This window comes from Rhopilema esculentum, chromosome 11 (assembly GCF_057945365.1).
Source record: "Rhopilema esculentum isolate cy_ngs chromosome 11, ASM5794536v1, whole genome shotgun sequence".
Lineage (NCBI taxonomy): Eukaryota > Metazoa > Cnidaria > Scyphozoa > Rhizostomeae > Rhizostomatidae > Rhopilema > Rhopilema esculentum.
Window position 1 is genome coordinate 6,787,446 of NC_142825.1, and position 27,182 is coordinate 6,814,627.

Consider the following 27,182-nt stretch of genomic DNA (forward strand, 5'->3'; position numbering starts at 1 on the left):
AATATACTTTTTAACTATTCAATGCTGCAACAATTACGAATTGACAGAGGTTGTCGAGCTGGCTAAATCTAAATGTGTTTTCATTTAAATAATTTTCGTTGACAAAAGCAACAAAAAGGATACAAACGTAACAATAAATGTACTTACGACTCTTTCTTGGGTGTTGTCATTCGTTTGCTCAGCAATCATCCAATAATTCCTGGCAATTGTCGAATAAAAGCCATGTTTTCATAACTTAGGCCCGATCTTTCAATTGTCCAGCAAGTGACTGCGAAATGAGCAAGCGCGCGCAAATCCCAAGTGAACTCTCGCTATTGTTACAATTTCTTTAACGATTGGAGTCGCGGGCGCTTGTCGTTCTTCTTTACTTACCACTAGATTCTGACGGACCGACTTCGTGTATTTTTTGAAGCATAATTTTTTGCAGAAAATGGGTTGCCTAGAACAAATGATTGTAAATCACAAAATTAACCAGTACATTTTCTACGGGTCGCAGTATCGAAGAATTTTTTCGTACCTTGCGCTGCTTTCTGACATAAAAAGCACTGTAAAAATTGCGCTCGATGAGCTTATCTAAATGTCTAAATGAACATTCAATGAATGATGGGATAATGGAGCTGCACGAACCTCTCTCGCCAAGTCTTTTTATGAATTAGCAATCAGGGATACGTGGCACCCACGCCGTCCAGAATCAGGAAAACATTACGTTCGCACGGCCACTGGGTGTGTCATAGAAGCTCCTATGACACACCCAAGCCACGCCAATTTTCTATTGTTTGTGAGGAAGGTTTGCCTTCTGGAATGTTTTTGTTTGGAGGAAGGTTAAAAACTTTTCTGGAGTCTGACGCCGTCCATTTCGCTGTCTATGTTATCCCCACACGTTGTGTCTTGCAATGGCTACGTTTAAATTTAACCGGATAAATTTCATTAAACTTGCGTTTTTGTGTGTGGAGAATTCAGACCATTGACAATATTTCATGCTGTAATTTTCTAAATATAGGTGTTTTTGATCATTAATATGTTCAGAAATCCCCTTCAAATCAAAGCTTGAAGGTGTACTCCAAACGTTGAAGGATTTCTACTTAACAACCAATCATTAAGAACATATTTAACAGTTCTCTGCTTAAAGTTAACATTGTTTTCTTCTTCTAAAATAGTCTTACTACAAAAGCTGAGGTGTCGATTAACGATACGAGGACAAAATGCAGAAAAAGATATTTCAATTGACTTCCTCTGTCGTCTGGCAATAGATTGAGATATAAAACGGCAGCAATGAATCTGAATACCATTTGTTGTATAAAATTAGCATTTAAAATTTTATGAGAAATTCGAAAATTCAATTATAGTATATAAGTGATAAATACGAGATAATTATTCTGGCCGATGAAACTAAAAGACGTGGAAGAGAGCAAGGCATTCATTGCGAAGAAACTAGCTAAATGTGTTTCTTGCTGTTCGTTGCATCTAGAGATTTATTTCTAAACATAAACAGAAAGGGAGTGTTTGAACGATTGGGGGTAGAGAGACGATGGTAGAAAACTTCCTAAATCTCGAAAAATGGAGTGTCGTGCTACAATCAACTTAACAAATTGGTAACTTTCAAAAGAATGGACCAGACGGGTTCGTAATTTCCATCTTTTTTCTAAATAGTAGCTACATACTCGTATGATATCGAGAGAAGCTGCCTTGCCCCCTATCCATTTTGCATCCTGACATCATCTTAACCTCCATTCTGATCTAGCTAAAAAACCTCGTGATGAAACTAGACATTCGGTACACCATAAATAACTTTGTCCACCATTTACATATTCACACAAAATTTTAAAATATATATCAAAAGCTATTCATCACTTGTTGCTTGTCAACAACCCAAAATATCGTGAAGACAAGTGACTAGAAGAACTTAAAGGCTCTTGTGCAACCGTCATGCTTTGCGGATATATTTTCAAAAAGGGCCTAATATAGTACTGCATAAAAATATAAAATACAGTTCATTTCTTCTCGGGTAAAAAACAGCTACCGCAAAGCATGCCGGTTGCGCAAGGGCCTTTATAACATTTCAACATCAGATATTTGAAATAAAAACATCCAAAAGGCCAACTTTATAAAACGTTTGCCTACAACTTTCACCTTACAAATATCCCGCTCATTAAATGGAATTTATTGCTCTTAAAAATAAATTGGCGAAAAGGACATATGCCCATAAATTGTACGCCACTATAACGGATGGACAAATATTTTGAAAACGTGACTATCGTGGCTGGCATGATTGAAGTGATTACAAAAGCAGTACTAAAAAGTAACACATGATGATAGTTCAATCTCTGAACTCTTGTGGAAGAAAAGCTAAGAGAAGAGGTGGATTCATAGTTTTTTGTTGAGCGAATAAAATCCTCAGAGCAGATTCCTGGACAAAGGGCAGGTGATAATACCAGCAGGGGCATTGGACTTTCAGGCCTATCAGTGCATGGTAACATTAATCATAAATATCGCATAAATGAGCATGACATAAGAACGGACCAGCCGTCTGTCAGATCTCATAGTTGATTGGACATTTCAATATTCTAGTAAATAGGCTACAGTCCAGGAAATCCTATTTCAGATACATGGGTTTAGGTGGAATAAATAATGAGCATATCTCTTTAGGGCATTATATTAATAAACCTTCGAACGTCGTCTTAAAATATGATTGTTTCTCTAGACAACAAGGAAGCGGATTAAGTAAAACACGAATAAAGATTTTCTGTAGAGCACAAATAGCAGGGTGTTTTTCTGCCATTTGTGTTCAGGACCTCTGATCTTCCACGATGCCTTGCGACATTTCTTTCTATAATTTCTGCATGCTTGTCTTGATTATCGTCATTCAGCCAGATCTTTGTATGTCCTAGATCTAATGAACCTTGGGTACGAGTCTTGCGCCATCAGCAGCCTGATCTTAGACTGGGCAGCATCAAATATATTCTTACTTGGCGATTGAACTGAGTCTTTTATTGTAGTTCGGGTTTGGTGATCTAGGTTCACCTGAAAAAAAACGCAATTCTTTCAATGTTGTTTAACGTGAATGGCACAGCCTTGAAGTTAAAAAGTCCCTTTTGAAAGGGATGCTGGAAATTGGATGCAGGGTAGCTATCATTTCAATCGTCAAAAAAGGCCGTCTGATTAAAATCTCTTTGATACCATTCTTTAGTCAGGCAGTCTAAGACATCAAGGTCTGTTTTTGAACCGATAATATCGGTAGCCATTAGTATCATATCAGAAGGCAAAGCGCCACCCAACCGACACCATTTCTTGAAAACGAAAGTTCGTAGCTTTTTTTAGTGTAGGACTATATTTCTAGGCTAACATTTTCTTACTTCTTTGTCAATAATTTTTAGTGTCCAATTTTCATGAATGGAGAGTGATTTATTTATCCGATCCTTTTGCATAGCTGTCGTTAAGCCCAACTATTAGCTTTCGTTGGAACTCAAGGCTAGCATACAACAATCAGTATCACACAATATTGTTTGATTCAAAATAAATTTCTGGTCTAATAAAAGAGTTTACTCACAACAAAAGACATTATTTTATTATTATATTATCAAAATTTCTCTTCCCTAAAGCCCTTGTGTTGAAGCACTTTCTATTTTTAAGATTGAATGCAGTTTTTCATAAATAGTAAACATTTGGAAAAGTTCTGGAGTAAATAAACTTCAAATCGATTTTAAGTAAATTTTACTGCATCGGTTTATAATACAGCTGTCTCAGTGACGACCACACATAAAAACATGAACACCTCTCAGTTCGAAAGTCTCTAGCTGGTGGAAACGAAATCTGATCAGAATCTAAGTGAATAGGTTACGTAGTACTGAATTATACAAGAATCTGGTTGAAATGAGTTGAGTATTTGGCAACTTAAGTAGTGTCGTTTCAGCACGACTTTTGAAAATATTGAGAATATATGCAAAAGGTGTAATGTATTTAAAAATGCTGTCAAAAATGCGGTATCAATCTGTTTATTGGTACTGCCGTTTAACAAGCATTACAACGTAAAGGTTCATTCAAATTTTTAGTCCGTTGCCTTTTTTTATGGAGCTCATCGTTTGAAATTTTGCTTGTCTCTCAAGCGATTTGCGCTAAACCAAGGTTTAATATTTACTTCAATTATTTTGAACATAATTTGTTACTTTATAAAGATGCTTTTTTGGAATGCATTACCTGAGTGAAATGGTGAAAATTTAATGAGGGCCCCCGTTCGGCGAAAGAAAGTCTAATGCGCGGGATTCATTCGAGGATTAACGTTATTCGAATATAGAGTAGGTTCGATTATGAAGCAGGTTATCCCGTACCTCGTAGATTGCGCATATCTCTATGAACATCCCGTATATCTTCTGGGCTTCTTTGGCAATTTTTGAAGAGCGGATTGACTTGAATTGTTGACATGCTAGCCAAAATAGCAGGTTTTCTTCGCTGAACTCTGACTTCAAAAAATGCCCAAATAACTTGACACCATCTGAAAAAGAGATTTTGAACCTTACATTACGTGCAACAACAAAAAAGAACGACTCCTACATCGATAAATGAAATGTAGTATGGTGTATGTTGACTGACAAGCTAAGTAGCATTTCTATGTACCAATATTGATGGCTGCGTGATTTTGTAAAAATGCAGCTGGCTCACGTTTTCCGTTTGAAGTGAAATGCTTTGCAGAGAGCAATTAGCTAGGTACAGACAGCATTGACTGACAAGATAAATGTTCCAAGCCGTATCAGTGCTATTTTCACGACATAGCATGTACGTGCGAGAATTACTTAAAAGCATATCATTGGTAGAAATCAAAAGTGTGGCTTAGCAGTCACATAAAAAAGATACTTTGAAATAGTCTTCCACTGGCCATATCTCAGCCGCTTTCTAACATATAACAACTCGTAAATGTATAAGAAATTTGACCACAAAATCATTCAGGGTATATTTTGACATCCCTATTCACATTATACGATCCAATCTCTTAAAGAACTTCAAAATTTCTTTTCCCAAACAATCAACACGAGTGCTTGAAATGTGAAAGCTTGAAGTTAGGATAAATTTTGGGTCCCGAATCCAAAGCAGGAGCCAAAATCTCTATATGAGGGACAAGATGAAACTTTGTCAAGTTTAAAAAAAAGGCTGCTTGATTGAGATGGTTTATTAATTGATTACCTTTATCTGAAAGCAGGTTGTCGAAGCTTTCAGCCCACGATAAAACGCGGGCTTTGGGAACCTTACGTAATTTCTCCAGTATCTTCTGAGTGTCTAACGATTCATTGGCTATCAGCTGAGAATTGTCACGTGCGTTCTTCAACGTCGATTGGGTCGTTGAGTACTTCAAAACCGGATCTGACTTAGAGATCCTATAAAAAGAATTCATTTCTTACTTATTCGGTACATATAAAAAACATACAAAATCTTTAGTTCTTTATAGAGTCTAATGCGGTGTTTTTGGGGAAGCAAAAAGTTTCCAGATTTTTTAGACATCCTGTTAGTAATATGTTGTTACTTGTTAATTACACCAAAAAACTAGTGTGGAAATTTAAAAGGAGTCCACGCATTCTTATTCAGACCAATAAAAGCTCCCTCACTATAACGAACTCTCGAATGACCAAACTACTTCTTTGGTGCCCTTGAAATATCGTTACATCGAGGTTCCTCTGTTTCTGTGTAGACACAATGTGGAACAAGCCAGCAGATATCACGATGGCATGGTTGTCAAAAACCACCCGCCTTAAACACAACTTCTACGCGTGTTTCAAGGTTTTTCATAAGCGCGATCAATTTTTGAATAAAAACATCAAGTAGGTTTCTGATTGAATCTTCTACAAGCAGCAATTACCGATGAATTTTTTGAACATTGATTGGAGGCAAGTGTAATCAGGGTTAAATAAGGTTAAGACAGATCATTCAAAAAACGTTCATTTTGCATAAAAATGATCAAAAACGATAATCATTGAGTAGAGAGGGAATCTTCACGAATACATCAAACATCAATTTTCGTGGATAACAAAGTCAACAGCTTGTACGTGAATTCAAAATATATAGAACCTTATCTTTAACGGATCGTTGATACTACCACAATTTGTTAATAGCCTACAAAAGCTTAAAACATCCAGAGCCAACTTTTAGACAGAGCAAAAACCAGTATTTCCTGAATCAAGATCGCGAAAGTTCTTGCAGTATAGCATCCCCTTCCTCCCATCTAAAACTGCCTCGTATTATTGTAAGGGTTTCAGTGTCTAGGGGTGATTGCAATATTTGATTTGGCAACAGAGAAACATTTCAAACAATATATTACATTATTCCAAAGAGCATTTGCACATTTTTCTACTTAAGTTTTTCTACTTAGGAGAAAATACCAGCTGTCAACACATGTTCAGATTTCGTTTCTTTACTTGTCCTTCCTACAGCGATTCCATGCAGGGCCGTCTACGTCATTTGGCAAAAATTTCTCTTTACTAGGGGAAAGTAAACCGATAAAACGCTCTGAATGAATTTGTTTTTTTTCCTTTTCCTTTCGATAAGTGGATTTTGCTAACGATCATGGAATGGTAGACGCTGACAGAGTCCCAGCTAAACCATAGGGAAGCTCTCGAGCCTTAATCATAGTTCTGAAAACGCACGAAATGAAAGAATATTAATAAGCATAACTGAATATAAATATGCGATCAAGCAAGGACCTCGGCTTTACTGGGGGGATTTTCCTTGGTGGCCGATTGTGGCTTGTAGCCAGATGAGCCGCACATCGAAATGACAGTGGGTTATAAACCTCTAGTTTTTCAAGATAAGCCTTATTAGCTGATCTAAACAATAAACCTTTTAAAACAAAACATAGTAAAAATTTCATACCTTATTGCCGCCAGGTCACTGTTCTGAGGTGTTGTAGTTTCCTGTGCATTGTTGCTCTTCACTCTGGTTGCGGCAATCTTGTTGCCGTTCTGGTTGTCTAGTTTTGTTCGAGTCAAAAAATTACTGTCATGGTCATTTAAAGATCTTGAGTTGGCAATAGCTGGGGAACTTTCAATTGGTCGAGAAGCCTTTTGGTGCACCTCTCGCTGTTCTACAGACAGCTCTAAATCTGGAGATCTAGCAGGGACTTCAGGCGACGCACGATAAAAAGTTGAATTGCCAACTACGGTTTCCGTAGAACTTTCACGATTTGACCGCAGAAATCTCGTGACAGTTATATTAAAGTCTGAAGAAATTGATAAATTGCTGGTCAAAGATGGAGACCTGCAGCGTTGAACGCATTCGGGAGAGCTTTGTCCATGACTTTCCTCTATTTGATCATCAAGCAAGCTGTCATTCAAATGGCAGGATTTTGAAGAACCGGGTAATTCATTTTTAGAGCATAGAAAACTACTTGGTTCTCTATTACCGAAAGGCGATGTGCTTGTACCACATTCATATGAGTATCTGTCAAAATGAGATACTGGCCGTGCCTCCTGGCAATTCTTGCAATGCCCGTTCAAGGTTCTCTCTTTCAAATCATTTAACCACCCATCTGCCGTATAACTTTTGTTGAACTTTTTGCTATTACTGCTACTTGTCTCCTTCTTAGCAGCAGTCGTTATTCCGTCACATGATTGCAAAGTCAAGTTATTAGAGTTTTTTAAGGTTCTTTCTTTTTTTCTTGAAATTATGGGGGAGGTAAAATCAAGAAAAGATTTCTTTGCACGGGAAATACTGACCTTAATGCCCTTGGAACTATCTTCTAATGGCGGTAGGTCACTGCGCGAATCTGATGAGAGTTTTTTGGAGTTTTTTCCTAAAACTGATTTATCGTGTGAAACTTTCCTGCACTTGGCATGCGCTTCAGCAGCTTGGTGCGACTTGATTTTCTCGTCACTGCAATTTTCGTTCAGTTTCTCAAAATGGCGTGCATGACACCTGTCTATGCGGCTAGAAGTACCATCCAAGGTGCTGTTGCTTTTTCCACTATGGCTCATCTTTGGTACACTTTTCATACAACTTTCACCGATATACCTGTCAAGGCGCATATCTTCATCACTTGTGTAGCTGTCTGGGAAAGGCACTGGGACAAGCAGCTTTTCTGACTTTTCCTTTTTCTTCCTGCACTTTTCTTGTTTTTCTAATTTGGAGCTTGGTCTTGTGAATGAAGCACTGCTATTCTTTTCAGTCACTTGGTCACAAGATAACGGAAATAAGTTTTCGCTGCGTTCCAGCAAGCTAGGAGACTGCGGAGAAAAATCTGGCAGAATTGTTGGCGATGAACTTGGAGATCTCGGTACAGGAAGTATCGAGGGTCTTTCACCAATTGATGATTTCTTGATAGGATCTGGAACATCCACGGTACCGTTATTATAGAAAACATCAAAAATCCGATCTTTTGAGGAGGCACTTTCCCTTGATCTATCGATTGCTTTTTCACTTTGATAACCCAAACTTTCATTACTACAACACTCAGTATTTTCTTTCAACGATTTTGCGATGCTGCTGCCTTTCGATCTCCCTAATGAGTTCATCCTTGCCCGGTAATGATCTCTTTTGTGGCTGCAGTCAAATCTAGTATCGGGTGGCGGGACTTTACCGTTCACCTTTTCGTCTCTACCGGCAGTTCTAGCCTGGCCTTTGTGGTTAGAAAGATCCCCACTTTTTTCTAACTCATTACTATCATCGGTGATTGTGTCGTTCGAAGATGATATATTCTCATGAGGAACAATTCCACCCTTGGTATGAAAACTGTCTATACTCTGTTTTTCATTGAAAAGGTGAAAATTCGAGTCAAAACTAGTCTCTCTGTCTTCCAAAACCCCATTTTCTTTGCCATTGTGAGTGGCGCGGGATTCTTTTGGTGTCGAGTGCCATGGTATAGCGGACCCTGATTTGCGCGGCTTAGCTCTCATATCACTGCTATCAATCAACTGTGTCCTCTTGAGTGGAGTCTCGCCTTCTTGTCTTGATCGACGCCCAGAGCTTCGAAGGAAACCAATGCCCCTTGTAAACGAACTGAGTTTCTTTAGAGTTGAGTTGTCACAGGAGTGTCTTCGTTTCACCAATTTTGCTTTTCTTTCTGTTTCATCTTTGCTATTGTGTGACTCGTTTTCAGGTTGTGCTTCGCCGTCAGGTGATGGCCAACCGTCCGACAGGCCCTAAAATCATCAATTAATACACTGCCATCAAGCTTAGTGCTCAACGTTCATTTAAGAATGCATCATTCACCATGACATTAAGCAGAACAAAGGGTGGAGGGCGGGAGAGCTCCAAGGTTGGGTACAAAACTTTTTAATTGTACGACCCTGCCACCCAGTCCCCATGTTTTCGTACTGCACATGGGGAAACATTATCTATATTAATGACGTTTAATGACGAAGTAACGTTTACTCGAAAAAATTGAAAAAACAAAGCTTTAGCAAAAAACGTAACTGAAAAAGAGGCTTATGAAAAACGTAACAAAAACTGAATGAGACCTAATGAAATGAATTGAAACTTTCCAAAAATATCAGTACTGCCAGGGGGTCTGTTTGTAATCCAGTCTTCCCTCTGGACAAACAGAATTTTTTCAAAAACTAGTTCACAGATTAATGATCAAAACTGGACACTTCGTTTTTCCGATGTGAATTTTCTTGAAAAAAATTTGCTCAGAAAGATTAAGTCCTAATTAAACAGAATATTCACAATTCATATTTCAACCTTGTATCAAAAGAGCAAGATTTCTCACTAAATAATTATTTTAAAAATAGAACTAAGGGTTTTTCGTCGCTAAGAGCAGCGTTATTCTAGAGGCAACGTGAGAAAAACTGAACAGTCATATTAAATATTCCCACCTTTTCCTTTTCGCATTTGGATTCTTTTTGGAATTTACGTCGATTGAAGTGGTTCAGATCTGCAAAAGTAACATGAGTATTACAAAACTCAAAGGCAAAGCTGAGACATTCAGATCAGTTAAGTGAAGGGTAGATGGCAATCATTAAATTGTATTCATCAACATTAAAATAGGTTCGGGGAATAGAGGACTGGATGACTTTAGGCAAATTGCTGTGTTAAAAGAAAAGTATATGGACACCTCTGGGAGTCAGTAACTGATACGGATTTGGCGAAAGTCCTCTTTAGAAAGAACTAAATGCAAAGTGAAGTTTCTTCACAAGCTAATATAAGTTTATTAACAGAACTCCGAGACTTATGAAACCAGAGTCACGCAAACAACGCCACATATCAACGCCTTGCTGAAAAGTCTCAACAATACATGGAATAAAATCCAGCAAAAAAGTTTAAAAAGTGATGAAAATAACAAGGAAGACAAGATTTACCTTCATGCTGGAAATCATTGGATTTCAGCTCAACTAGAAAGCTCCGGTAAACATACCAACAAAGCATTAATACACAGCATCAAATACCACAATGATCATGTTTATTCTTAGCAGGGCATACAATATTTTTGAAAGCAATATGTAGAAAGGCGGTGAGAGACAATAAATAAAGGTACCTTCCACGATATTAGTCAGAGACCGATGGTCGATATGCTGTCTTGGGGTGCAGTACAATACATATTTCAGGGCAAGCTGAAGTCGTAGAAAATACTTGAAAAGAAAACAAGGCCATAGTTAGTGGCATGACGATGGCATTGCATAAAGAATCAAAACAACTCTTTTTTGAATTCGGTTGATTACAAACCAAACTTATTCTTTAATAACCCTGTTTTGGTGCACAGAACACGTTTGAACGATTTTGTAGCAAAAATGGTGACAGAATAAGCAATGCTTTTCCAAGCAACAGCGTGAATTCATCATAACTGAGCATGCTGTAGCCGTTGTCTGTGCAATCAATCCAGTTATATAAACAAATGATACGGAGATTAGAAATTTTTTCAAATAAGTCGTTGAGTTAATTACAAATTTATTTTAACTGGTGGGCGGAGTGACAGTTACGGCATCTACAAATTAGAATTATAAAATGGTTCGAAGGCTAACTAAACTTGATAATAAAATAAGACCAAAGACCATAAGATAAGACCAAAGACCATAAGATAAGACCAAAAAAGCAGGTATCAGGAGAAGACTCGGTAAAAGAAAAATAATTGCGTATGTTTATTACTAGTAAAAAAGGGTTTGGTGCGGTTTTCGTACGCTAATTCTGATATTCTAGAGCACGTATGCATGATTGGATTTTTAACAGCATAGACATCAATAATGAAATCAGATTCCACTTTTAGCAAATAGTCTGACAGGAGGAGTAGTAATACACAGGAGAGTAATTTTTTAAGAAAGTTGGGGGGGGGATGAGGGGGTCCTCTGATATTTTACAAATTTGTATGAATTTTGTTCAGCATATTAATTTCCAGTTTGAACACTTATTGATAGATAAAAATGAAATTATATTGACGATATTAAAGACGTTGGGAATCTAGAATATATAAAATCCATTTGGCTTATCCTGATTAAGACAAAAAGTATAAATTAACCATAGATGCTACCAGTACAACCCTTTTAGACAGCTCTTTAGCTTTCTTTATTTCAGTGGATTAACTACCGGTAGAAACAATTTCGGTAGTATATTTGAAATTTCGTCGAAAATTTAAGAAATTATGGTGAAAAGACAATTTTCAGTGAGCAGAAAGATTTAAAACACTATTTTCTGAAAAGCATCATAAAAGTTACAAAAACGTAATGTTACAAAAACCCAATGAATGGAACTAAAGAGAGGGCAAAAATGTTATAAACCTTTATTTAAAGGAGGTCGCCTTTATTTCATTCTTCATAAAGAAGGAAGATTGATTGAAAGTGTTTACAATTCACAATATTTTCTATCGCCAATCGCAACAAGGAGACAAGAAATTCTGATCGATTGTCATTTAAAAACTGAGGCGTCTTAATTGAAACCGCAAGAAGATTTCAAAGAAATAATTGTGATAAATTATGAAAAGATAATAGAAGAAGAGAACTCGAATTGTTTGTGTATAGAAGGTCAAAGAGAAGAAAGTGAAGATGAGCTGGATATTTTATTTGTCGATGACACAGAAATTGAAAATAAAAATTGATAGGTATTTGATGTATAGGAAAACAAACAAAAAAATGGTAGCTAAAAAATCTCTATAAAAGGTTTTTCATGCACTTCAATCATGCAGTGTGATATCAGATTTGACATCATAAAACATTCTCTGGCATCTTTGAAATATCAAAGAAAACATTTTTTTGTTATTTTGAGAGTCTCGAACAAAATTTGAAGAATTTTCCCTAGCGTTTGCAAATTTCGGTGAGAAAAAATTAATTTTCGGTTGACCTGCTTCGCCGAAAATAAATCTCGCAGAAATTGTTGGTACTTAATGTAATCAATAATTGCTACTTGGTAATTTTTTAGTACAAAAAACTTACTTCTGCGAGGACATCAACAGCATCCTCGTGCAGCAAACGAAATTCGTGGTATTGTTCACTTCCATCGTCATATTCATTTCTAATTTCACGCATCTCGCCATATGCCAACAAAACATCTTTCATCTGTTAATGAGATTGTCGTTGATAGTAAACAGATAACAGTGTCTAAGTAATAAAAATCATAGCTACAACTAACCAGAAACCTATGGAGAATACGGGATGATTAAACGCTCATTTATATAATTCAAATCTTTAATTTCTATTTCTACAGTTCATATTCAAAATATGCATGCTCGTGACGTCCGCAACATAACAACGTAAAATCATTCAGGAACTTATCAGCTTCAAAGCATTAATAAACAGCTAAATCAGAGTCTGAAACAGTTGCATTTTTTCGTTAGTTAATGGTATAGGAATGAGATGAAAAAATTACTTGATCTAATATGTGCAAATGCCTTGAATAAAAAAACCAGACAAAGGAAATTCTAAAGGCATTGGTAGAAATATTTGTTTAGAGGAAAGGAAAAATTCAACCCACTTTCGAAGAGAAAAGATTTCCCACAACGTCGATGTAGAATTCATCTTCTGATTTCGACGTCCATTGTTGTGAAAACAGAAGCTTCTTTTTCGACAACTCTCTCGTAAGTTTGAAAAGTATCTTCTCAATCTAGATTTATGTATGAAATGATATTGAAAAACAAAGTGTTTAGAACAAAATAATAAACAGAAACAGCCCAAATTCTGTACGAGAAACAGCACACAGAAACAGACAGAAACGTTTTTTTGCAGTGACGTCACACTTACGAACATTATTGTATCGATAGGCCTACATGTGCCATAGAGTGGAAACGGAAAAAACTACTGTAGCTTGTTCGAAAATGTGAAATTCTCGTACAAATAAAAATAGACTTTTGCATATAGACTTTTGCATATAGAAACAGAAGATAATACAGAAACACAGACCGATTAAATTACGCTTGGAGGTGGCAACGAAAATTACGGTACACTAAAAGGCACGAAATGTAACTGAAAATCACCTTCTCCATTTTATCAATCTTCCTAGCTAATGATATCATGATTGACCTTGGAAAGTTCCTTTTAACAGCCAACTCGAGTTTCTGTAAAAAAGCACATGGAAGTGAGTGAATTGACACATGAAACAGCACATGCAATTAAAATTTGTAGTGAGCATTTTATTTGAAACATTATCAGTGCTGGGCTTAAAAGCTCAAGATCACATTTTATTTGAATTCAAACCTGTAATGATGTACTGAATCCATTTGCAAAAGTATCTGCCAGCTGAACCAATTCCCGTATTCTCTTAAAGAAAGAAACAAACATCGCTTAGTGGTGTGATGAGTGGAGAGGAAAATCATCAAAGCTTCCTTGGAACCGTTGGCTTCAAGTAAAATGTGAATTTAAGGCAAATATGGCTGTGAAGTTAAAAAAGTTTCGTAATCTTCAAAACCGTCATTCATATACCCGTTTTCTTAATTACGTTCATGATAAAATAATAATTGACAATGTTTCTAACATAACCTTTTAATGGAGTCTTACTGATCTCTAAAAAAAGTCAAGTTTGCGGTCTATCTTAAAAAAAGGCCTGTCGAAACTCATAAAAAGCCTACAAAACAGAGCTATGTCTGCAACACGGAATGGGCAGTAATAAGATGTGTATCTAGCACCATTTTGCTAACCAGTCATCAAGAAGTTACTCACACACGCTATTTTGGTCATTGTCGCTAATTATATTTCAAAACAGCAAAATAACCATCAAAATCATAAAACCTCTCAATCATAAAATCATAAAACGTATACTTTCTTAACACAACAGAGTAGCTCGTAAAGCAGATTTGAATCAAAGAGTCAGTCATATGAAAAGTCAGAAAACTTGCACTTTTTACCTTGCAGAACCAGTAAATATAAGTTCAGGCTGACCATTCTTAATTTTTTTCGAAAATTCGAGGCTGGATTGTTCTTAATTTGTTCTTAGACTTAAAGGGTGTAAGCAGTGCAATCGGTAGCTTTTTCGCTCTAGGCAGGTTTTCAGGCCTGATTTAACGACAAAGCGAGTGAAAAAATCTTCATGTGCCGACAAGCTTGAATATTCACCAAAAAAACACCCACAGATGGCTAAAAATCCTCGTTTTTGAGATAAAACGTTGTTCAAAATTGCATTGTACAGTAGTTCAGCCTCAGTTTGCTCTTATATTATTCTTAACTTTTGACCAATTTTGAGGCTCGTATTCTTACAAAATTGTTCTTATAAAAAAGAGTGTAGCTGCTGTTTATATTCTGATAAAATATTTATAAGCCAGACTTTGGTTTTTAGAGCATCCTGCAGATCCGTATTTTCTTTGTCAAACGCAACACATAGCGTGAGAAAGGCAGCTGGACAAAATACCAAGAGCAGGTGATACGAATGTATGGCTTTATGGAATAACAAGTGAACCGAAGCAACAATTCGAAGACGATTGCACAAGAACTTATAGGAATCTGGTGGAAATCTCTTTGGAGAAACCTAGGCAGCCTCAATCAAGTTGCTAATCAACTGGCATGACACTGAATATCAAATAACATAAGCAGAGGAGCATCCGCTGAACAGCTAAAAATACACACACTTCTGTAGAAGTTCTGATAGCATTCCATGGGGTTTTCATCAATTTTAATCAACTTGCTAAAATAATTTCTACTCTTTCAAAATATTTTGTTAAAAAATCTACCCAAATGAATGAGTGCTCGAAGAATGACTCATCTGTCGTACAAATATGTTGGGGGGGGGGAGTTTGAATATAAGAAAGTCTCCTGACTAGTGACGTAAGCTCCACCCTCCCTCCCTTGGGATCAGAAAGCATGTACATTGAACTCAAACTTTATTGCGCGTGCTCTTTGATACGAAGAAAGAGGGGAATACCTAGTATTCCTTTATACATTATATTGGATGTTCATGTTCTGGCTGGTATTATCCTTCAGAGATTGGATGTTGATGTTCGGCGAAAATTTTAGCAATTTACGATAAACAGTTTTGTACTGCATTCATTTTACAGAAGGAAGTATTAAATACGATAAAAAGATTTTTTAAAGAAAAATGCAACATAAAAAGCAATAACAAGTAGCTCGAGCGAGCATCAGATAAACGCAAAGAGTTGAAAAATGATAGGAATAATAAGTATACTAACGAAACGAAATTTCTTTTTCAAATGCACATTCTAGTTATATCAATATACACGCAGGTGTGTGTAATCTATAGCTGGGTATCAAATTTCAATGTTTCTTTCTCCGAAAGAAATACTGGAAATTCATAAGTTCAATGTACGAAAACAAGAGTATCATAATTAAAATAATAACAAGCTACAATGAGGAAACTAAAAAAGACTTATAGGTGTGTGTGAATTTGATGAGAAAGCCAACAATATAGAGGCATTCTAGTATTCGTTGGCGGGAACATCTAACCATCGATGAGCCGTATGTTTTGAGCACATCTTTCAGGGCATGATTTATCTCAAAATTAAGAACAACCATTGGCAAAACACGTGGCGGTTTGTGATGTGTGTGAATACATCATGAGGCGCACGGCCAGGCGTATGCTTAGATGTCTTAGTCCATTTTATCAAGGCTTATCTCACTTTTTCAAAACATTTTTTATGACGAATGATCTCGAACTTGTTAAGTCGCCATGCTTTTATATTTGGACTGAGCAAAAACCGCCTTTAAACTGCGGAATTATATATTTTGCGCACTATTCTACTTCGATCGGCAATGGTCACACTTTTCACAATGTTTAACTTAAGTACGAGTTAAAGCCTGGATCGGAAGCCTTCTCTTCCCAGTTAATAAGATCCAATGAAAATATTTTCGATAACTTACAATCTGGCGCCGTTTTTCCAAAGGCGGCAGCAAATCAAACGAATCAGGCACCTGTCTTGATGCCTCGTTCTCGAATTCTGCCTCGGATTCCACAAAACCACTTTCTGTTCCACTGTCTTTTCGAATCAACATATTCCGCTTGTTATAAAAAACATCTTTGCTGAAGCTGGGCTTGTCAATAAAATTGATTTTTTTAATTTTTGCGATTTCATTTAAAGCCAAACACGACTGTGATGTGCTAAGCCTCGTTCCGATTTCTTTCGATGTGCTCAAGTCGGTCATTAAATCTAGCAGGTCCGTTGATTTGCTGCAAAAAAGTTCAATGTAAGAATTTCTACTAAGATGCGAAGCTAAAGTGGATTAATAAAGAAAAGCTAGAAAGTAACAATGGGTTTAAGGATGCACACAATAAACTCTGTGACAAGCGCATTAAAATGATCGAATATTCGTCTAAATAATAGTTCTTTTCATGCATGCTTGGGTGACTTCTACACACGACGATCCTCACTCAGGAGGTTTAAATCCTTACTTATAAATAGGGGAACTACCTCAATTTCCAAGTTACTGGAGGGTTTTGAAAGAAAGGGACCCTTCGAAAACAAACTTATAAGGGGAAAAATTATCTGAAACTGCAATCAACCTAAAAAACCTTGAAGTTAAGGCTCATGCCTGCTAACCAGCTCACATCGCTAAATAAAAGAGCTAACCTTCTGTAATTAATACATACAACATGATTCCGTGTAACAACTTTAAACTACATAAAGCAATTCAATAGCAAGTTATATGCAATCATTCGCCCCACAACAAAATGATCAAACTTAGCTTTTCTGACGATCTGTCATTTAACTTAAGACTCAGTTTTCAGAAGCTGCTTCCTAATCGACGCTATAAGATCAGTAGTTTCCTTAACATTACAGTATACTTACTTTATCCCAGAGACGATTCTGCAGCTATTTGTTCTTTTGATTTGGCCCTCCTTTTGATTTGACAAGGAGAACCTACTGTTGTCTTTACCGCCAAGAAAACCTGAAATAGCGAGAACATAAAAGCAAGAGTTAGTTTGAACTGAAGACAGAGAAGTTTTGTAAATTAAGCGGGTTATCGAGATTAAACATAAAAGAGTTATTTCCAAAGACGACTTGCTTGAACCAATAATCCAAATTAGCAAATTTTTAGCGGCAAAACATCGAGGCGCATTACATCCAGTAGCGTAACGTAGTAAATAGGGTCTCGTCACAGTTTAAAGGGCCCATATTAAAGGTCCCAGTTTAAAGGTCCCATATTAAAGGTCCCAGTTTAAAGGGCCCATATTAAAGGTCCCAGTTTAAAGGTCCCAGTTTAAAGGTCCCATATTAAAGGGCCTCCCTTAGGCCACTGGTTACATCAAAATTGTTAGGGTTTGTTAAACTCGACAAACATGATTCCTCAACATTAAGGCATAAACTTGCTAAAACATTTTATGATCTTTCTTGACAAAAAACACATATGAAAAATAGTTGCCAGATGGCTCTCCAAGAACAAAAAATCAACGGGTGCAAATCCTGGAAGCGCCCTATCTAAGCTTTTTTGAGCCACTCTCTATTCATGCAGATTCCTTGCTATTTACCCTAACAAGCCTTTACTTGTTGCATTATCTCAGGGCTGAAAAACCCAGTTACACAAACGGCTCGAATGCTTCAACTGAAATTTAAGTTTGGGTAGCCAGACAAATAGAAGTATGTTTTTTCTTTAGGAGATGAACACGAAGGCCTATCAATTACAGACATACGGAGCTAATTCGCGGACCACAACTGTTAATACCACAGGAACTCGGCCAACTGGCCTTCAGTTTGACACCCCTACAATATCCGATAGGTACAATCAAAGTAGACCATTACATAACTGTGACTTGAAATAAGTGCAAAACAGAAGCTTTAAAAAACTAATTTGAGGTACAACCTAGAACAACCCTTTTATGAGCTCTCTTGGCACATTCGGCAATTGCTGCAACTTACTTATAAAATGTGTGATTCTCTCTCTACAAGTCAACAGCCCAAATGGTTCTTTAAACTTTTCAACGAAGCCATTCATACAACGTACTGCATCTTAGTACTACAAAACTAGCTCCCCTACGAAGCCTGCTACGCGGGCTTGCCAGTGACCCTACGGTAGGGTACATAGATAAGCCTCGGAAAAGACAAGATTTTCTTAAAACCCCCTGTGAATGATAGTGAAATTAGCCTCGGTAAAGACAAAATTCTGTCGAAGCCCCCAATGAGTTTGCAGATTAGCCTCGGAAAAGACAAGAGGTGTATCAACCTCGATTTGAAAAAAATTGGCTCCGCACAGGTCACGTGATAAAAGATTACTCGCACTCCGGTGACTATCGCTAGTCAGGGGGTCGCCTGAAATAGAGCAGGGGCAGAGGCCCCCCCCTTCCTAGCGATAGTCACAGGAGTGCTAAAAATGTGTGATTCTCTCTCTACAAGTCAACAGCCCAAATGGTTCTTTAAACTTTTCAACGAAGCCATTCATACAACGTACTGCATCTTAGTACTACAAAATAATCCACGTGTTTATTTTTCCTTAGATTTTCCTTTAGCACTAACGATTGTTTTAGAATTATCTTGTAAACCCAGGTGAATCACTTGGAAACTACATGCTTAAGAGAGAGGTTTGCAATTGAATTGAAAAGTTTTCATTGCTAAGAGGCTAACGACTTTCAGGTTTCGTGGACTCCCTTTTGATAGCAATAGGTTGTGAGCAACCAATGCGGAACTTCATCAATTATTAAGCCAAAATTGAATCGATAAGTACTTTAGGCAATAATTTAGGCGGGGAATCATATCAATAAGGCGTTTATGCATTGAAAACAACTACGGTTAAATTGCTTTTCACCGGTAAGCCGAAAGGGGGAGGGTTGGGGTGGTTTTAAGGGGTTTTGTCTAGCGGCAAGTTCTGATATGCGTCTTGAAGAGCCAAGTGACGCTTTCAAAGGTAGTGACATTATCAATGACCGAATCCTAGATGTTAAGTTACGAAATAACAGTTTCAAAGATAGGGAATTAAATACATAACCTAAGTCCCTTCTAAGGGACAAGGGCAACAAACAATAGTTCAAAGGTACCGATACTTTGGCTTCATTTTTCAACGTGAAGAAGCTTTATTTCAAATAAATAAAAATATCTCGCTATACTTTCTATCGGGCTAAATTATTTCAGCTAACTGGCTGCATCATTTGAGGGGGTTATTTCTCTTTAAACTAGTATAAATCATATCTAGGCATATTCAACGTTGAATGCCCGTCACCTGTTAAACATAATCAGATCTATATCACACTCTCATACTAAATGATCTCCTTTCCTAACGAAAGGCACTATAAGTTGGTTTCTCTTTACTCTCTGATACTCACTGAAAATTCGTAGATTTGGCATACCGTTGATTGAAACCTTTACCATTTAGATTCGATCTTGTATCTAAAGCTTGCATAACAAAAACCCGCCGTTGCTTTAGGTAGAGTTCTATCACTTTCCAGTGAACTGCGGTTACAACACATATTCACTTCAAAAGTACTCGTATTATAGTTAGACAAAGGTTGTGTTTCGCATCTATTCTGACGTAATCAGCTCTGTTTGTAACGAAAACGTCAAAGGTCTAAGCATCTATGGTCTGGGTTTGAATGCACAAATTAAAAAAAGGATCAATAGGTTCACACCCACTTCAAACACAATCAATGCCTCTCCTCCACAGGGCTTGGGACAACAACATGCTTTGTAGGCAGTTTCGGTAGTAAAATTAATGAGGTCGGCATTTTCGAGATTAAAATTGTTCTTCTCTGACATGTTAATAAATGAGGTCTGTCATGCGAGCAACTATATTTGATTATAAAATGCAAAGCGGGGTTTTTACGAATCAGGGGCGTACGACATATTGCAAAGTGGGGGGGGGGGGGCAGCGGAGAAGAGGCAATATTTATTAGTATATGGACATGCAAAAGGGGCAAGATCATATGTAACGGGTTACTTTTCATAGAAAAAGCGGCAAAACATTTGTTGCTCCGAAAAAGTGGAGGAGGCGTACACCACATCCATGGATCCTATGCCATTGTGACGAAATATGTTATTTACAATACAAAACATGGGTGTCCAGAGACGACGTGGGTTTCTGACTGGAAGCAGGGTTGCCAAATTGGCCTTTTTCAGGCCAAAATTCCCAATTTACGCCTTTTTCCAGAATTAAATTGCCTGAAAAATTTTGTTTTTGCCTGTTGCTTCAATTTGGCCTTTTTGGCCTTCTTTAGTCAAAATCCCGAGGTCATTTCTTTGTTTTAAAAAAACGTTAACACCCTAAGTAAAATACAAAAATTCAATTTAAAGAGCAATGTAAACCAAAATGTCAAATATTCTCACCCAACCCAATTACTAGCGAAGGAATTGTTTTGAAGAAGAAAGTTTCTCAGTTTCTTTATGGGTTTGGAAATTATTGAAAAGTATAAATACTAAGTTTTCGCATTGTATCTAAGGGGAAATTTATATTTTGCCTTTTTATGCACATTTTGGCCTACGTTGATGACTCGTCTTGTCTTTATCTGTTGGAAGCCCGTCTCCGGGTATGATCCCAACCACTCTTCAATTCACTCCCGGAATAAAAAAAGACAGCACAAAATACTAGACAATTTAAGAATTTGATCAAAACTTGGTTCCTTGAAAACAAGTGCGCATGCTCGTTTTGCAGTAAATGAACTTTCTTATGCAATCCTTGAAATTGCTTCATGTTAGTCTTAATTAGTGTATATTCACTATTGTAAAAATTAACGTTAAATAATCTACAATACAATACAATGAATACGTCATCAAGTTGAACACGCCGGAAACCATAAATCTCAAAAGGTTCCCTATTCTTAATATTCTTTTTACCCTTCTAGTAATGCCTGCCATTTTTAAAGGCACTTACTGTCAGAGAAATAAAGTTCACTTTCGTACACAGCTGCGAAAGAAGAAAATTTGCAAAGACTCGTGGTGAAGATATTGAAAATAACAGTGACTAATTTCTATTTTCTTGAAACATTTCAAACTTTGAAATTTCTTCTTCTTTTGGAAACACATAATCTGGTCAACACAAAAGAATAATCTACGAGAACATGGAACAACTTCCTACCTGTTGAAGGGCCATATCTTTTGTCTGCTTCACGATTATGATCAATACGGAATATACAGTCGCTTCGTGGCATTGTAATTTGTCTTTAAGAGCCCTTGAAAACGAAAATAACAAGTTCTTGTCAAAAATTATTTAACACAATTGACTGTTAAGGCAAGCAATAACGAAATAACGACTGAGATTCATATCAGCCTAATAGCCTTTAACTGATGTAGGCATAATATAAAGCAGTCGAGACGTGTAAAAGTTTTTAAAATACCTACTCTTAGTGGAACCAGCTTGTAATTTGCCATGGCAACGAGCATTGGCATGACTTATCCTTGGCACGTGACAGGAGGGCTTGGGCGATATCTTACAGTCAGACATTCTCGAACAAAGAAGTAAATAACAACACATAAAATTTCGCAGCAGTCTTTTATTGGATTGCCAAAACCAAAAAGGAGCTAATAAGACTTCACTTAGTATTTAAAAAAAAGCATTAGGGTCTTAGTACAAGAAGCATACAAATCTTTCAAAAATCCTCTAATGAAATATGTTCCTAGTCTAAATCCAATTGAGATTCATATCCACGCTAAACTGTTTCTTTAGGTTGAGTGAGTTTGAAGACTTTGGGATTTGTCACTAACGATGAAACTGAAATCAATACTTGAAGGAAGGCTAAGTAGAAGGGGAAACGTAAACACTAGAACAAAAACGGCTGCAAAATGAATGAGCGAGTCCTTCGATAAACACGTGATTCGCTAGCATATGCCAGGGTGTAGCTGATCATATGAATGATATGTTTGTGCTAATTAGACGGCGAGTAAGCACAACTGATCACACGATAAATCACATGACATCCAATAGAACCAACAGTGCTTTTCGCTTTATATGGACTCGCTGTCATTAAATAAAAAGCAACCTGTCCTTTTCTGATAAAAATGCACAAGACCGTGTCTCGACCTTTAATCCGGAGGGGCCATATATTACATAAAAAGTTTGCTCTCAGTTACCTAGAATGTATCTTGCTGAAAAGTGGGGGGGGGGGGGGGGTTCGTGATTCCTGACATTCTCTTTTGAGCGACTCTTACTGAAGAGAGCTTCTGCTCAATTTACGGGCATTTTGAAAAATGATGAAAAAGTTTTATCTATAGCGCAATAATCTGAAATACGTAGGCTTGATATGAACGTATTTGGTTGACCAACTCCTTGCAATCCAGTGGGTGCGCTTTTAGAATAAGGCGTCTGTGGTCGGTTTTTAATCTGGATGTTCTTAATGTAAGCAAAGATGCAGCGGGTGTTTTACTTGTCTGTGGTTACACTCCCATTGATAAGAAGCTAATTCAAACAATGTATTCTGAATAGGATATGCTAAAACATATCAACGTGTGTTGGATTAGACTATTGAACATTCGCTTCATTTAATTGCGGGCGCAACAGAAAAACGTGAAAGAAAGAGCTAGCCATGTGAAATTTGCCCTTCTTGAATACAAATGGCGGAAAGAAAAAGAACTGGAATCCGTTAAAAACAAATGGATTAAAAACAACATAACTAATAGAATATTAACGGATAGGTCTGGAAAGACAAAGAATTTAACGAGATCTGCTCGTTTATTATATTTCCTAAATCACCTTGGCCGCGATTTCCTGTTATAAAGAGAGAAACCCATCCATAACAGGTACGAAAGAAAACTCCCCGGATAGCACACAAGGGATGGAACCCAAAACGGATGATGGGCGTTTCGCGCGCGTGATTTACCAATACAATCTGCTTAACAAACGTTGGCACCCACTCAGATTCAAGTGTTTTATGGTGATAATATGCATTGTTTGAAAAAATTACCCAAGGTATAGATAAAGGTCTAGCCCTTAAAGTAATATATAAGTTTGGATGTTTGTGTATCTTTGAGTGTTGAATGATTTCTGAAGACTACAAACGGTTCCAAATTTTATACTTCAATATCCGTTACAGGCAGAAGATATCCGTTACATCTAAAAAAATGCTAACGAATCTAGAGGCAATGTTATTTTGATGACGACTCCAGCTTTATAAAATTCGCAAAAAACTGGCTAAAACGTCCAAACGAACCATTAAATAAATTGAAAATCATATCTGCAGGTGTAAGGCCTATAATTGGATGCTGCTACTATTATCCTACTTATAATTACCCTACTACTTTAATAATTATAGGAAACGCTGTTAACAGTTGTTCATAACATGAGTCAAATTTGAAAGATATGTTTCAGCAATAAAAGTGAAATTGCATCTCGAAATAAAATCATCCCGCACTAACACAAGGCGCTTGGGAAAGAAGTGTTTTTACGTTTAATTTACTGAAGACGTACTGCAGTTTAAACGGATAAAAACTTGCATATATAATTTTTTCGAGTTAAATATAAGAAACATTAACATTAGGGCAAATTAAATCGCTGTCACTGCCGGAAATATGACAAAAACAGAAACAATTATAAAAATAGTTTGACCTCCAAGGGTTATCATACTCCATAGAACAACCTCAAATATTTATCACTGGGTGAGAACTCCGTTATATATCTTATTTGTTTATTTTACATGACTGACAAATTTGAGAAAAACTTTAATACATAAACATGAGATATGTCAACTTTACTGATTTCCATTTTTTTACACAGATTCACAAAATTCAAACATAAATATGTGCTATAAATCCAGTATAACAGCACAAGTAACAGCTATATGATAAAGTTCTATTATGGAAACAATGTTAACTGTAACCTTGACATGCTGCACATTATCCATTTCAGATTAATACTAGAACCCTTTGATCTCCAAATACAAGCAAAATAACCAAATATACATGACAGATTTTAGGTTTTAGGGCCTTTATCAACCTAAGATGTTTGTAAACCTGGGGTATAATACAATCTCTTCTGGTTATCAGTGCCGCCAAACTAAATATACATAGACAAAATTTCAAACCATTAAATATTTACCTTTCATTCTTAAAATTTCTAGCAGATCTAGATAGGACCTATGTGGCAATAGAAAGAAAGAAGAGCTGGCAACAGTCTGCTTTATTTTTAGAAATACAAAAATTTTAGTATCAGTGAAACTTATGCTATTATTCTTTTCAGGTATTATGATATCGTCAGGCAACAATTTTTTCAGAAAATTCTTACTGCATCCAGACCTAGGCTGTTATTTACAAGGGGTGATTCACTCTTGCAAATAACGTACAAGATTTTGCCTAAACAAAAGGATTTCTGGGGATTTTCAGATGAAACAATAGGATTTTCACAAAAGGTGTACAAGATTTTCTTAGAGTGATTTACCCCTCGGTTATTTAGCTTATGAATCAGGGCTTTTGATTTTGAGACATGCCGAGCATAAACTAACCCATGGATGGAGAATATGCCTGTGTCCTGCTCATTATAATATTAGAAATTTCTAATTGCTTGCATTTTGCACTACTTAGAGAATATATACAAAACAAGAAAAGGTGAGAATGGGATATTTAGAATCATGACCTATGTAAATTGAATGTATGGCATTTTTGCAAAATTGGTAGCGCTGGGCTATCCATATTTTAACTAATATCTTTTCAGGGGAAATTCCAGAGGGGCAAAATTCAAACTTCTGGATCTGGGAGACTCTAGATTCCCCCTGGATCCAAAATTTATTACATTTACATTACTGTTTTTCAAGATAGGGTTGTAAAGCAGTCATCACAGTACACGAGGGACTAAAAATTCTACATTCCAGGGGGAATCAGAAAGGTTGACGATTATTTTAACAAAGGCGATGACATCACTATCTCAGCAACAAAATATTTCCAAAAAAGTAGGCCCCTTGTCCTTAGATAAAAGATTCATGAAGCAATTTTACATGTTATATAACTAGCATTTTTTTAAGAAAGGTGTCTTGCTAATAACGCTGAATTACAGTATTCAATAATCGAAAACCAATGACACATCTACAAAGCGCTGAAGGTGTCAAGTCAAGGTCATTCAAGCGAATGAAACGGCCTAAAATATTGTGAACAAGAAGATACAACTGGCTTACCTGTTGTCAACTTTGAGAGATAATTCTTTGTCCGAGCTGAGAAAATACCATCAAATGCCTGTCATCAGTGCATTTTACATCGCTATGGTTCAAAAGCCGTATCTCCATGCATTGCTTTTCATTTTCCGTCTACACGTGTGTTTTTGTTGTGGGCGCCTCTTTCTTTCACACGAATTGTCCTTCCTACAACACAAAGGTTCAACCATTTATCTCCTTCGCAGGAACACCAAAAAATGAAGGGCTGCGAAAAAAGCTAGGAACGAGAGGGTCTTTTCACTTTGATTTCCAAAAATATTTGTTAATTGTAACCTGCTTATATTTCACTTCGTGATTCAATGATGCCATCGCGAATTCGGATAAAGTTGAGCAATTTTGTAAGCTTCCTGAGGAAGCGAACACAAGCTTACACAGGAAATGTCTAATGGGATGTTGACGATGATTTCACGATTTCGGTCATACAACGCAGGATTGAAAATTTCTGTTTTTGTTACATGAGGCAACTGTTATATGAGGGCCTCTGAGGGAATGCAATATGGGCAAGAAAGCGAGAATATGCTAGAGAAAACTGGCGAGATGCCATTACCGCTAGCCTAAGAAACTAACAATCGTATAATTATTTGGCTTAAATTTTGTACTTAAAATTCATAAAGCACTTGAGGTTTTCAGTTTAACCTTAAAAAGTGTAAATATTTGCCAAAGATGGATATATTGATTCAAAAATATTGCCTCAAAAAGTATGTAGATGATAATTTCGGATCTCAAAAGATTAATCCTTTGATCTCTTACTCAGAAAATAGGCTGACGTGATTTGAAAATATAAGGGAAGTGTGGCAACTCAAAAACTGTTCCAGCCAACAAACCGACCTGGTAGATCTAAAAATATTTAACGACTAAATGTTTATGTTTGAATTGAGTTCAGTGACAACATCAACATCTTACTGTTTTTAATTAATTATCTAGCTTTAAACAATATATTTTGACACAAAAGACTCTCCAAATAACAATTCTAAAATCAAATAAAAATTAGAAGCAAATAGCAAGAAAAAGCGACGATTAGAATCTAATATCTTGTTGAATATAAGTTTAAAATATATTGAGTGTAAAACTATTACTAGAAGTTTTAAAACTATGTTCTTGTTCATAATTCATGAAAAATTTTGCACTTTTTTCTTAGAAGAACTACTATAATGGTTCTTATCCGCCCTTAATCCTTACTTAGTTTATTTCTACATTGTTTTCATTATTGAGACTTATCGGACTACAGCATCAAGAATTTTCAACATGATTTTGAATTATTAATGTTCATGATAAATTTTGAATCTTCAATAACAGCAAACTTTATGAATGAGCCTCTGCAAAAATATACAATCCAATAGGATTACACTCAGTTAAGAGCAAAAGATTCAACGCAACATGGAACCGAGTTAGAAATGGTTTGCCTTTGATGTATATATTGCTTTATTGGCGCCTTTACCTTTTTTAGGCAAAGAAGCTGTGGAAGTAAAGCTTAGCTGAACAAAATTTGTTCTTCTTTTAGCTACGTTCAGCCGATGTTGCTGATCAACTGACAACTTTGCTGACCAAAGGAAGATTTTACGGACCAACTCAAGTAAAATTTGAAGTGGATTTCTGAATAGCATGAAATTTTCCCACAATACTTTAAGAAAGACATGGGGTCATCCATATAGTACATACGCAGAGAGCCACTTTTTGACCCCCCCCCCTTTGTACGCACATGTACGCTTTTCGCATATCCCCCCCTTTTGCGTACACTTTGTATGCTTATATCTTTTTTTGCCCCCCCCCCTCCCCGTTTCAAA

The 27,182-nt window shown here is 36.6% G+C and overlaps 1 protein-coding gene across 2 annotated transcripts; it reads right to left on the minus strand.

Moving 5' to 3' along the window:
* Positions 1–1,228: 1,228 nt before the first annotated feature.
* Positions 1,229–25,577, minus strand: LOC135694024 (uncharacterized). 2 transcript variants are annotated; one of them, XM_065212655.2, is made up of 14 exons: positions 25,363–25,577; positions 21,342–21,435; positions 17,132–17,231; positions 16,206–16,512; positions 13,596–13,658; positions 13,376–13,456; positions 12,877–13,005; positions 12,339–12,461; positions 10,454–10,547; positions 9,795–9,853; positions 6,856–9,119; positions 5,176–5,366; positions 4,326–4,489; positions 1,229–3,021 (listed from the first exon to the last, which is right to left on the minus strand). In XM_065212655.2, exons 2-14 carry the CDS (start codon positions 21,412–21,414, stop codon positions 2,860–2,862), a joined length of 3,810 nt encoding a protein of 1,269 aa, XP_065068727.2. In that variant the 5' UTR covers positions 21,415–21,435; positions 25,363–25,577; the 3' UTR covers positions 1,229–2,859. The 2 variants fall into 2 exon arrangements, with proteins under 2 accessions (XP_065068727.2, XP_065068728.2); XM_065212656.2 differs by lacking the exons at positions 21,342–21,435; positions 25,363–25,577 and adding an exon at positions 19,597–21,326.
* Between the last annotated feature and the right edge of the window lie 1,605 nt (positions 25,578–27,182).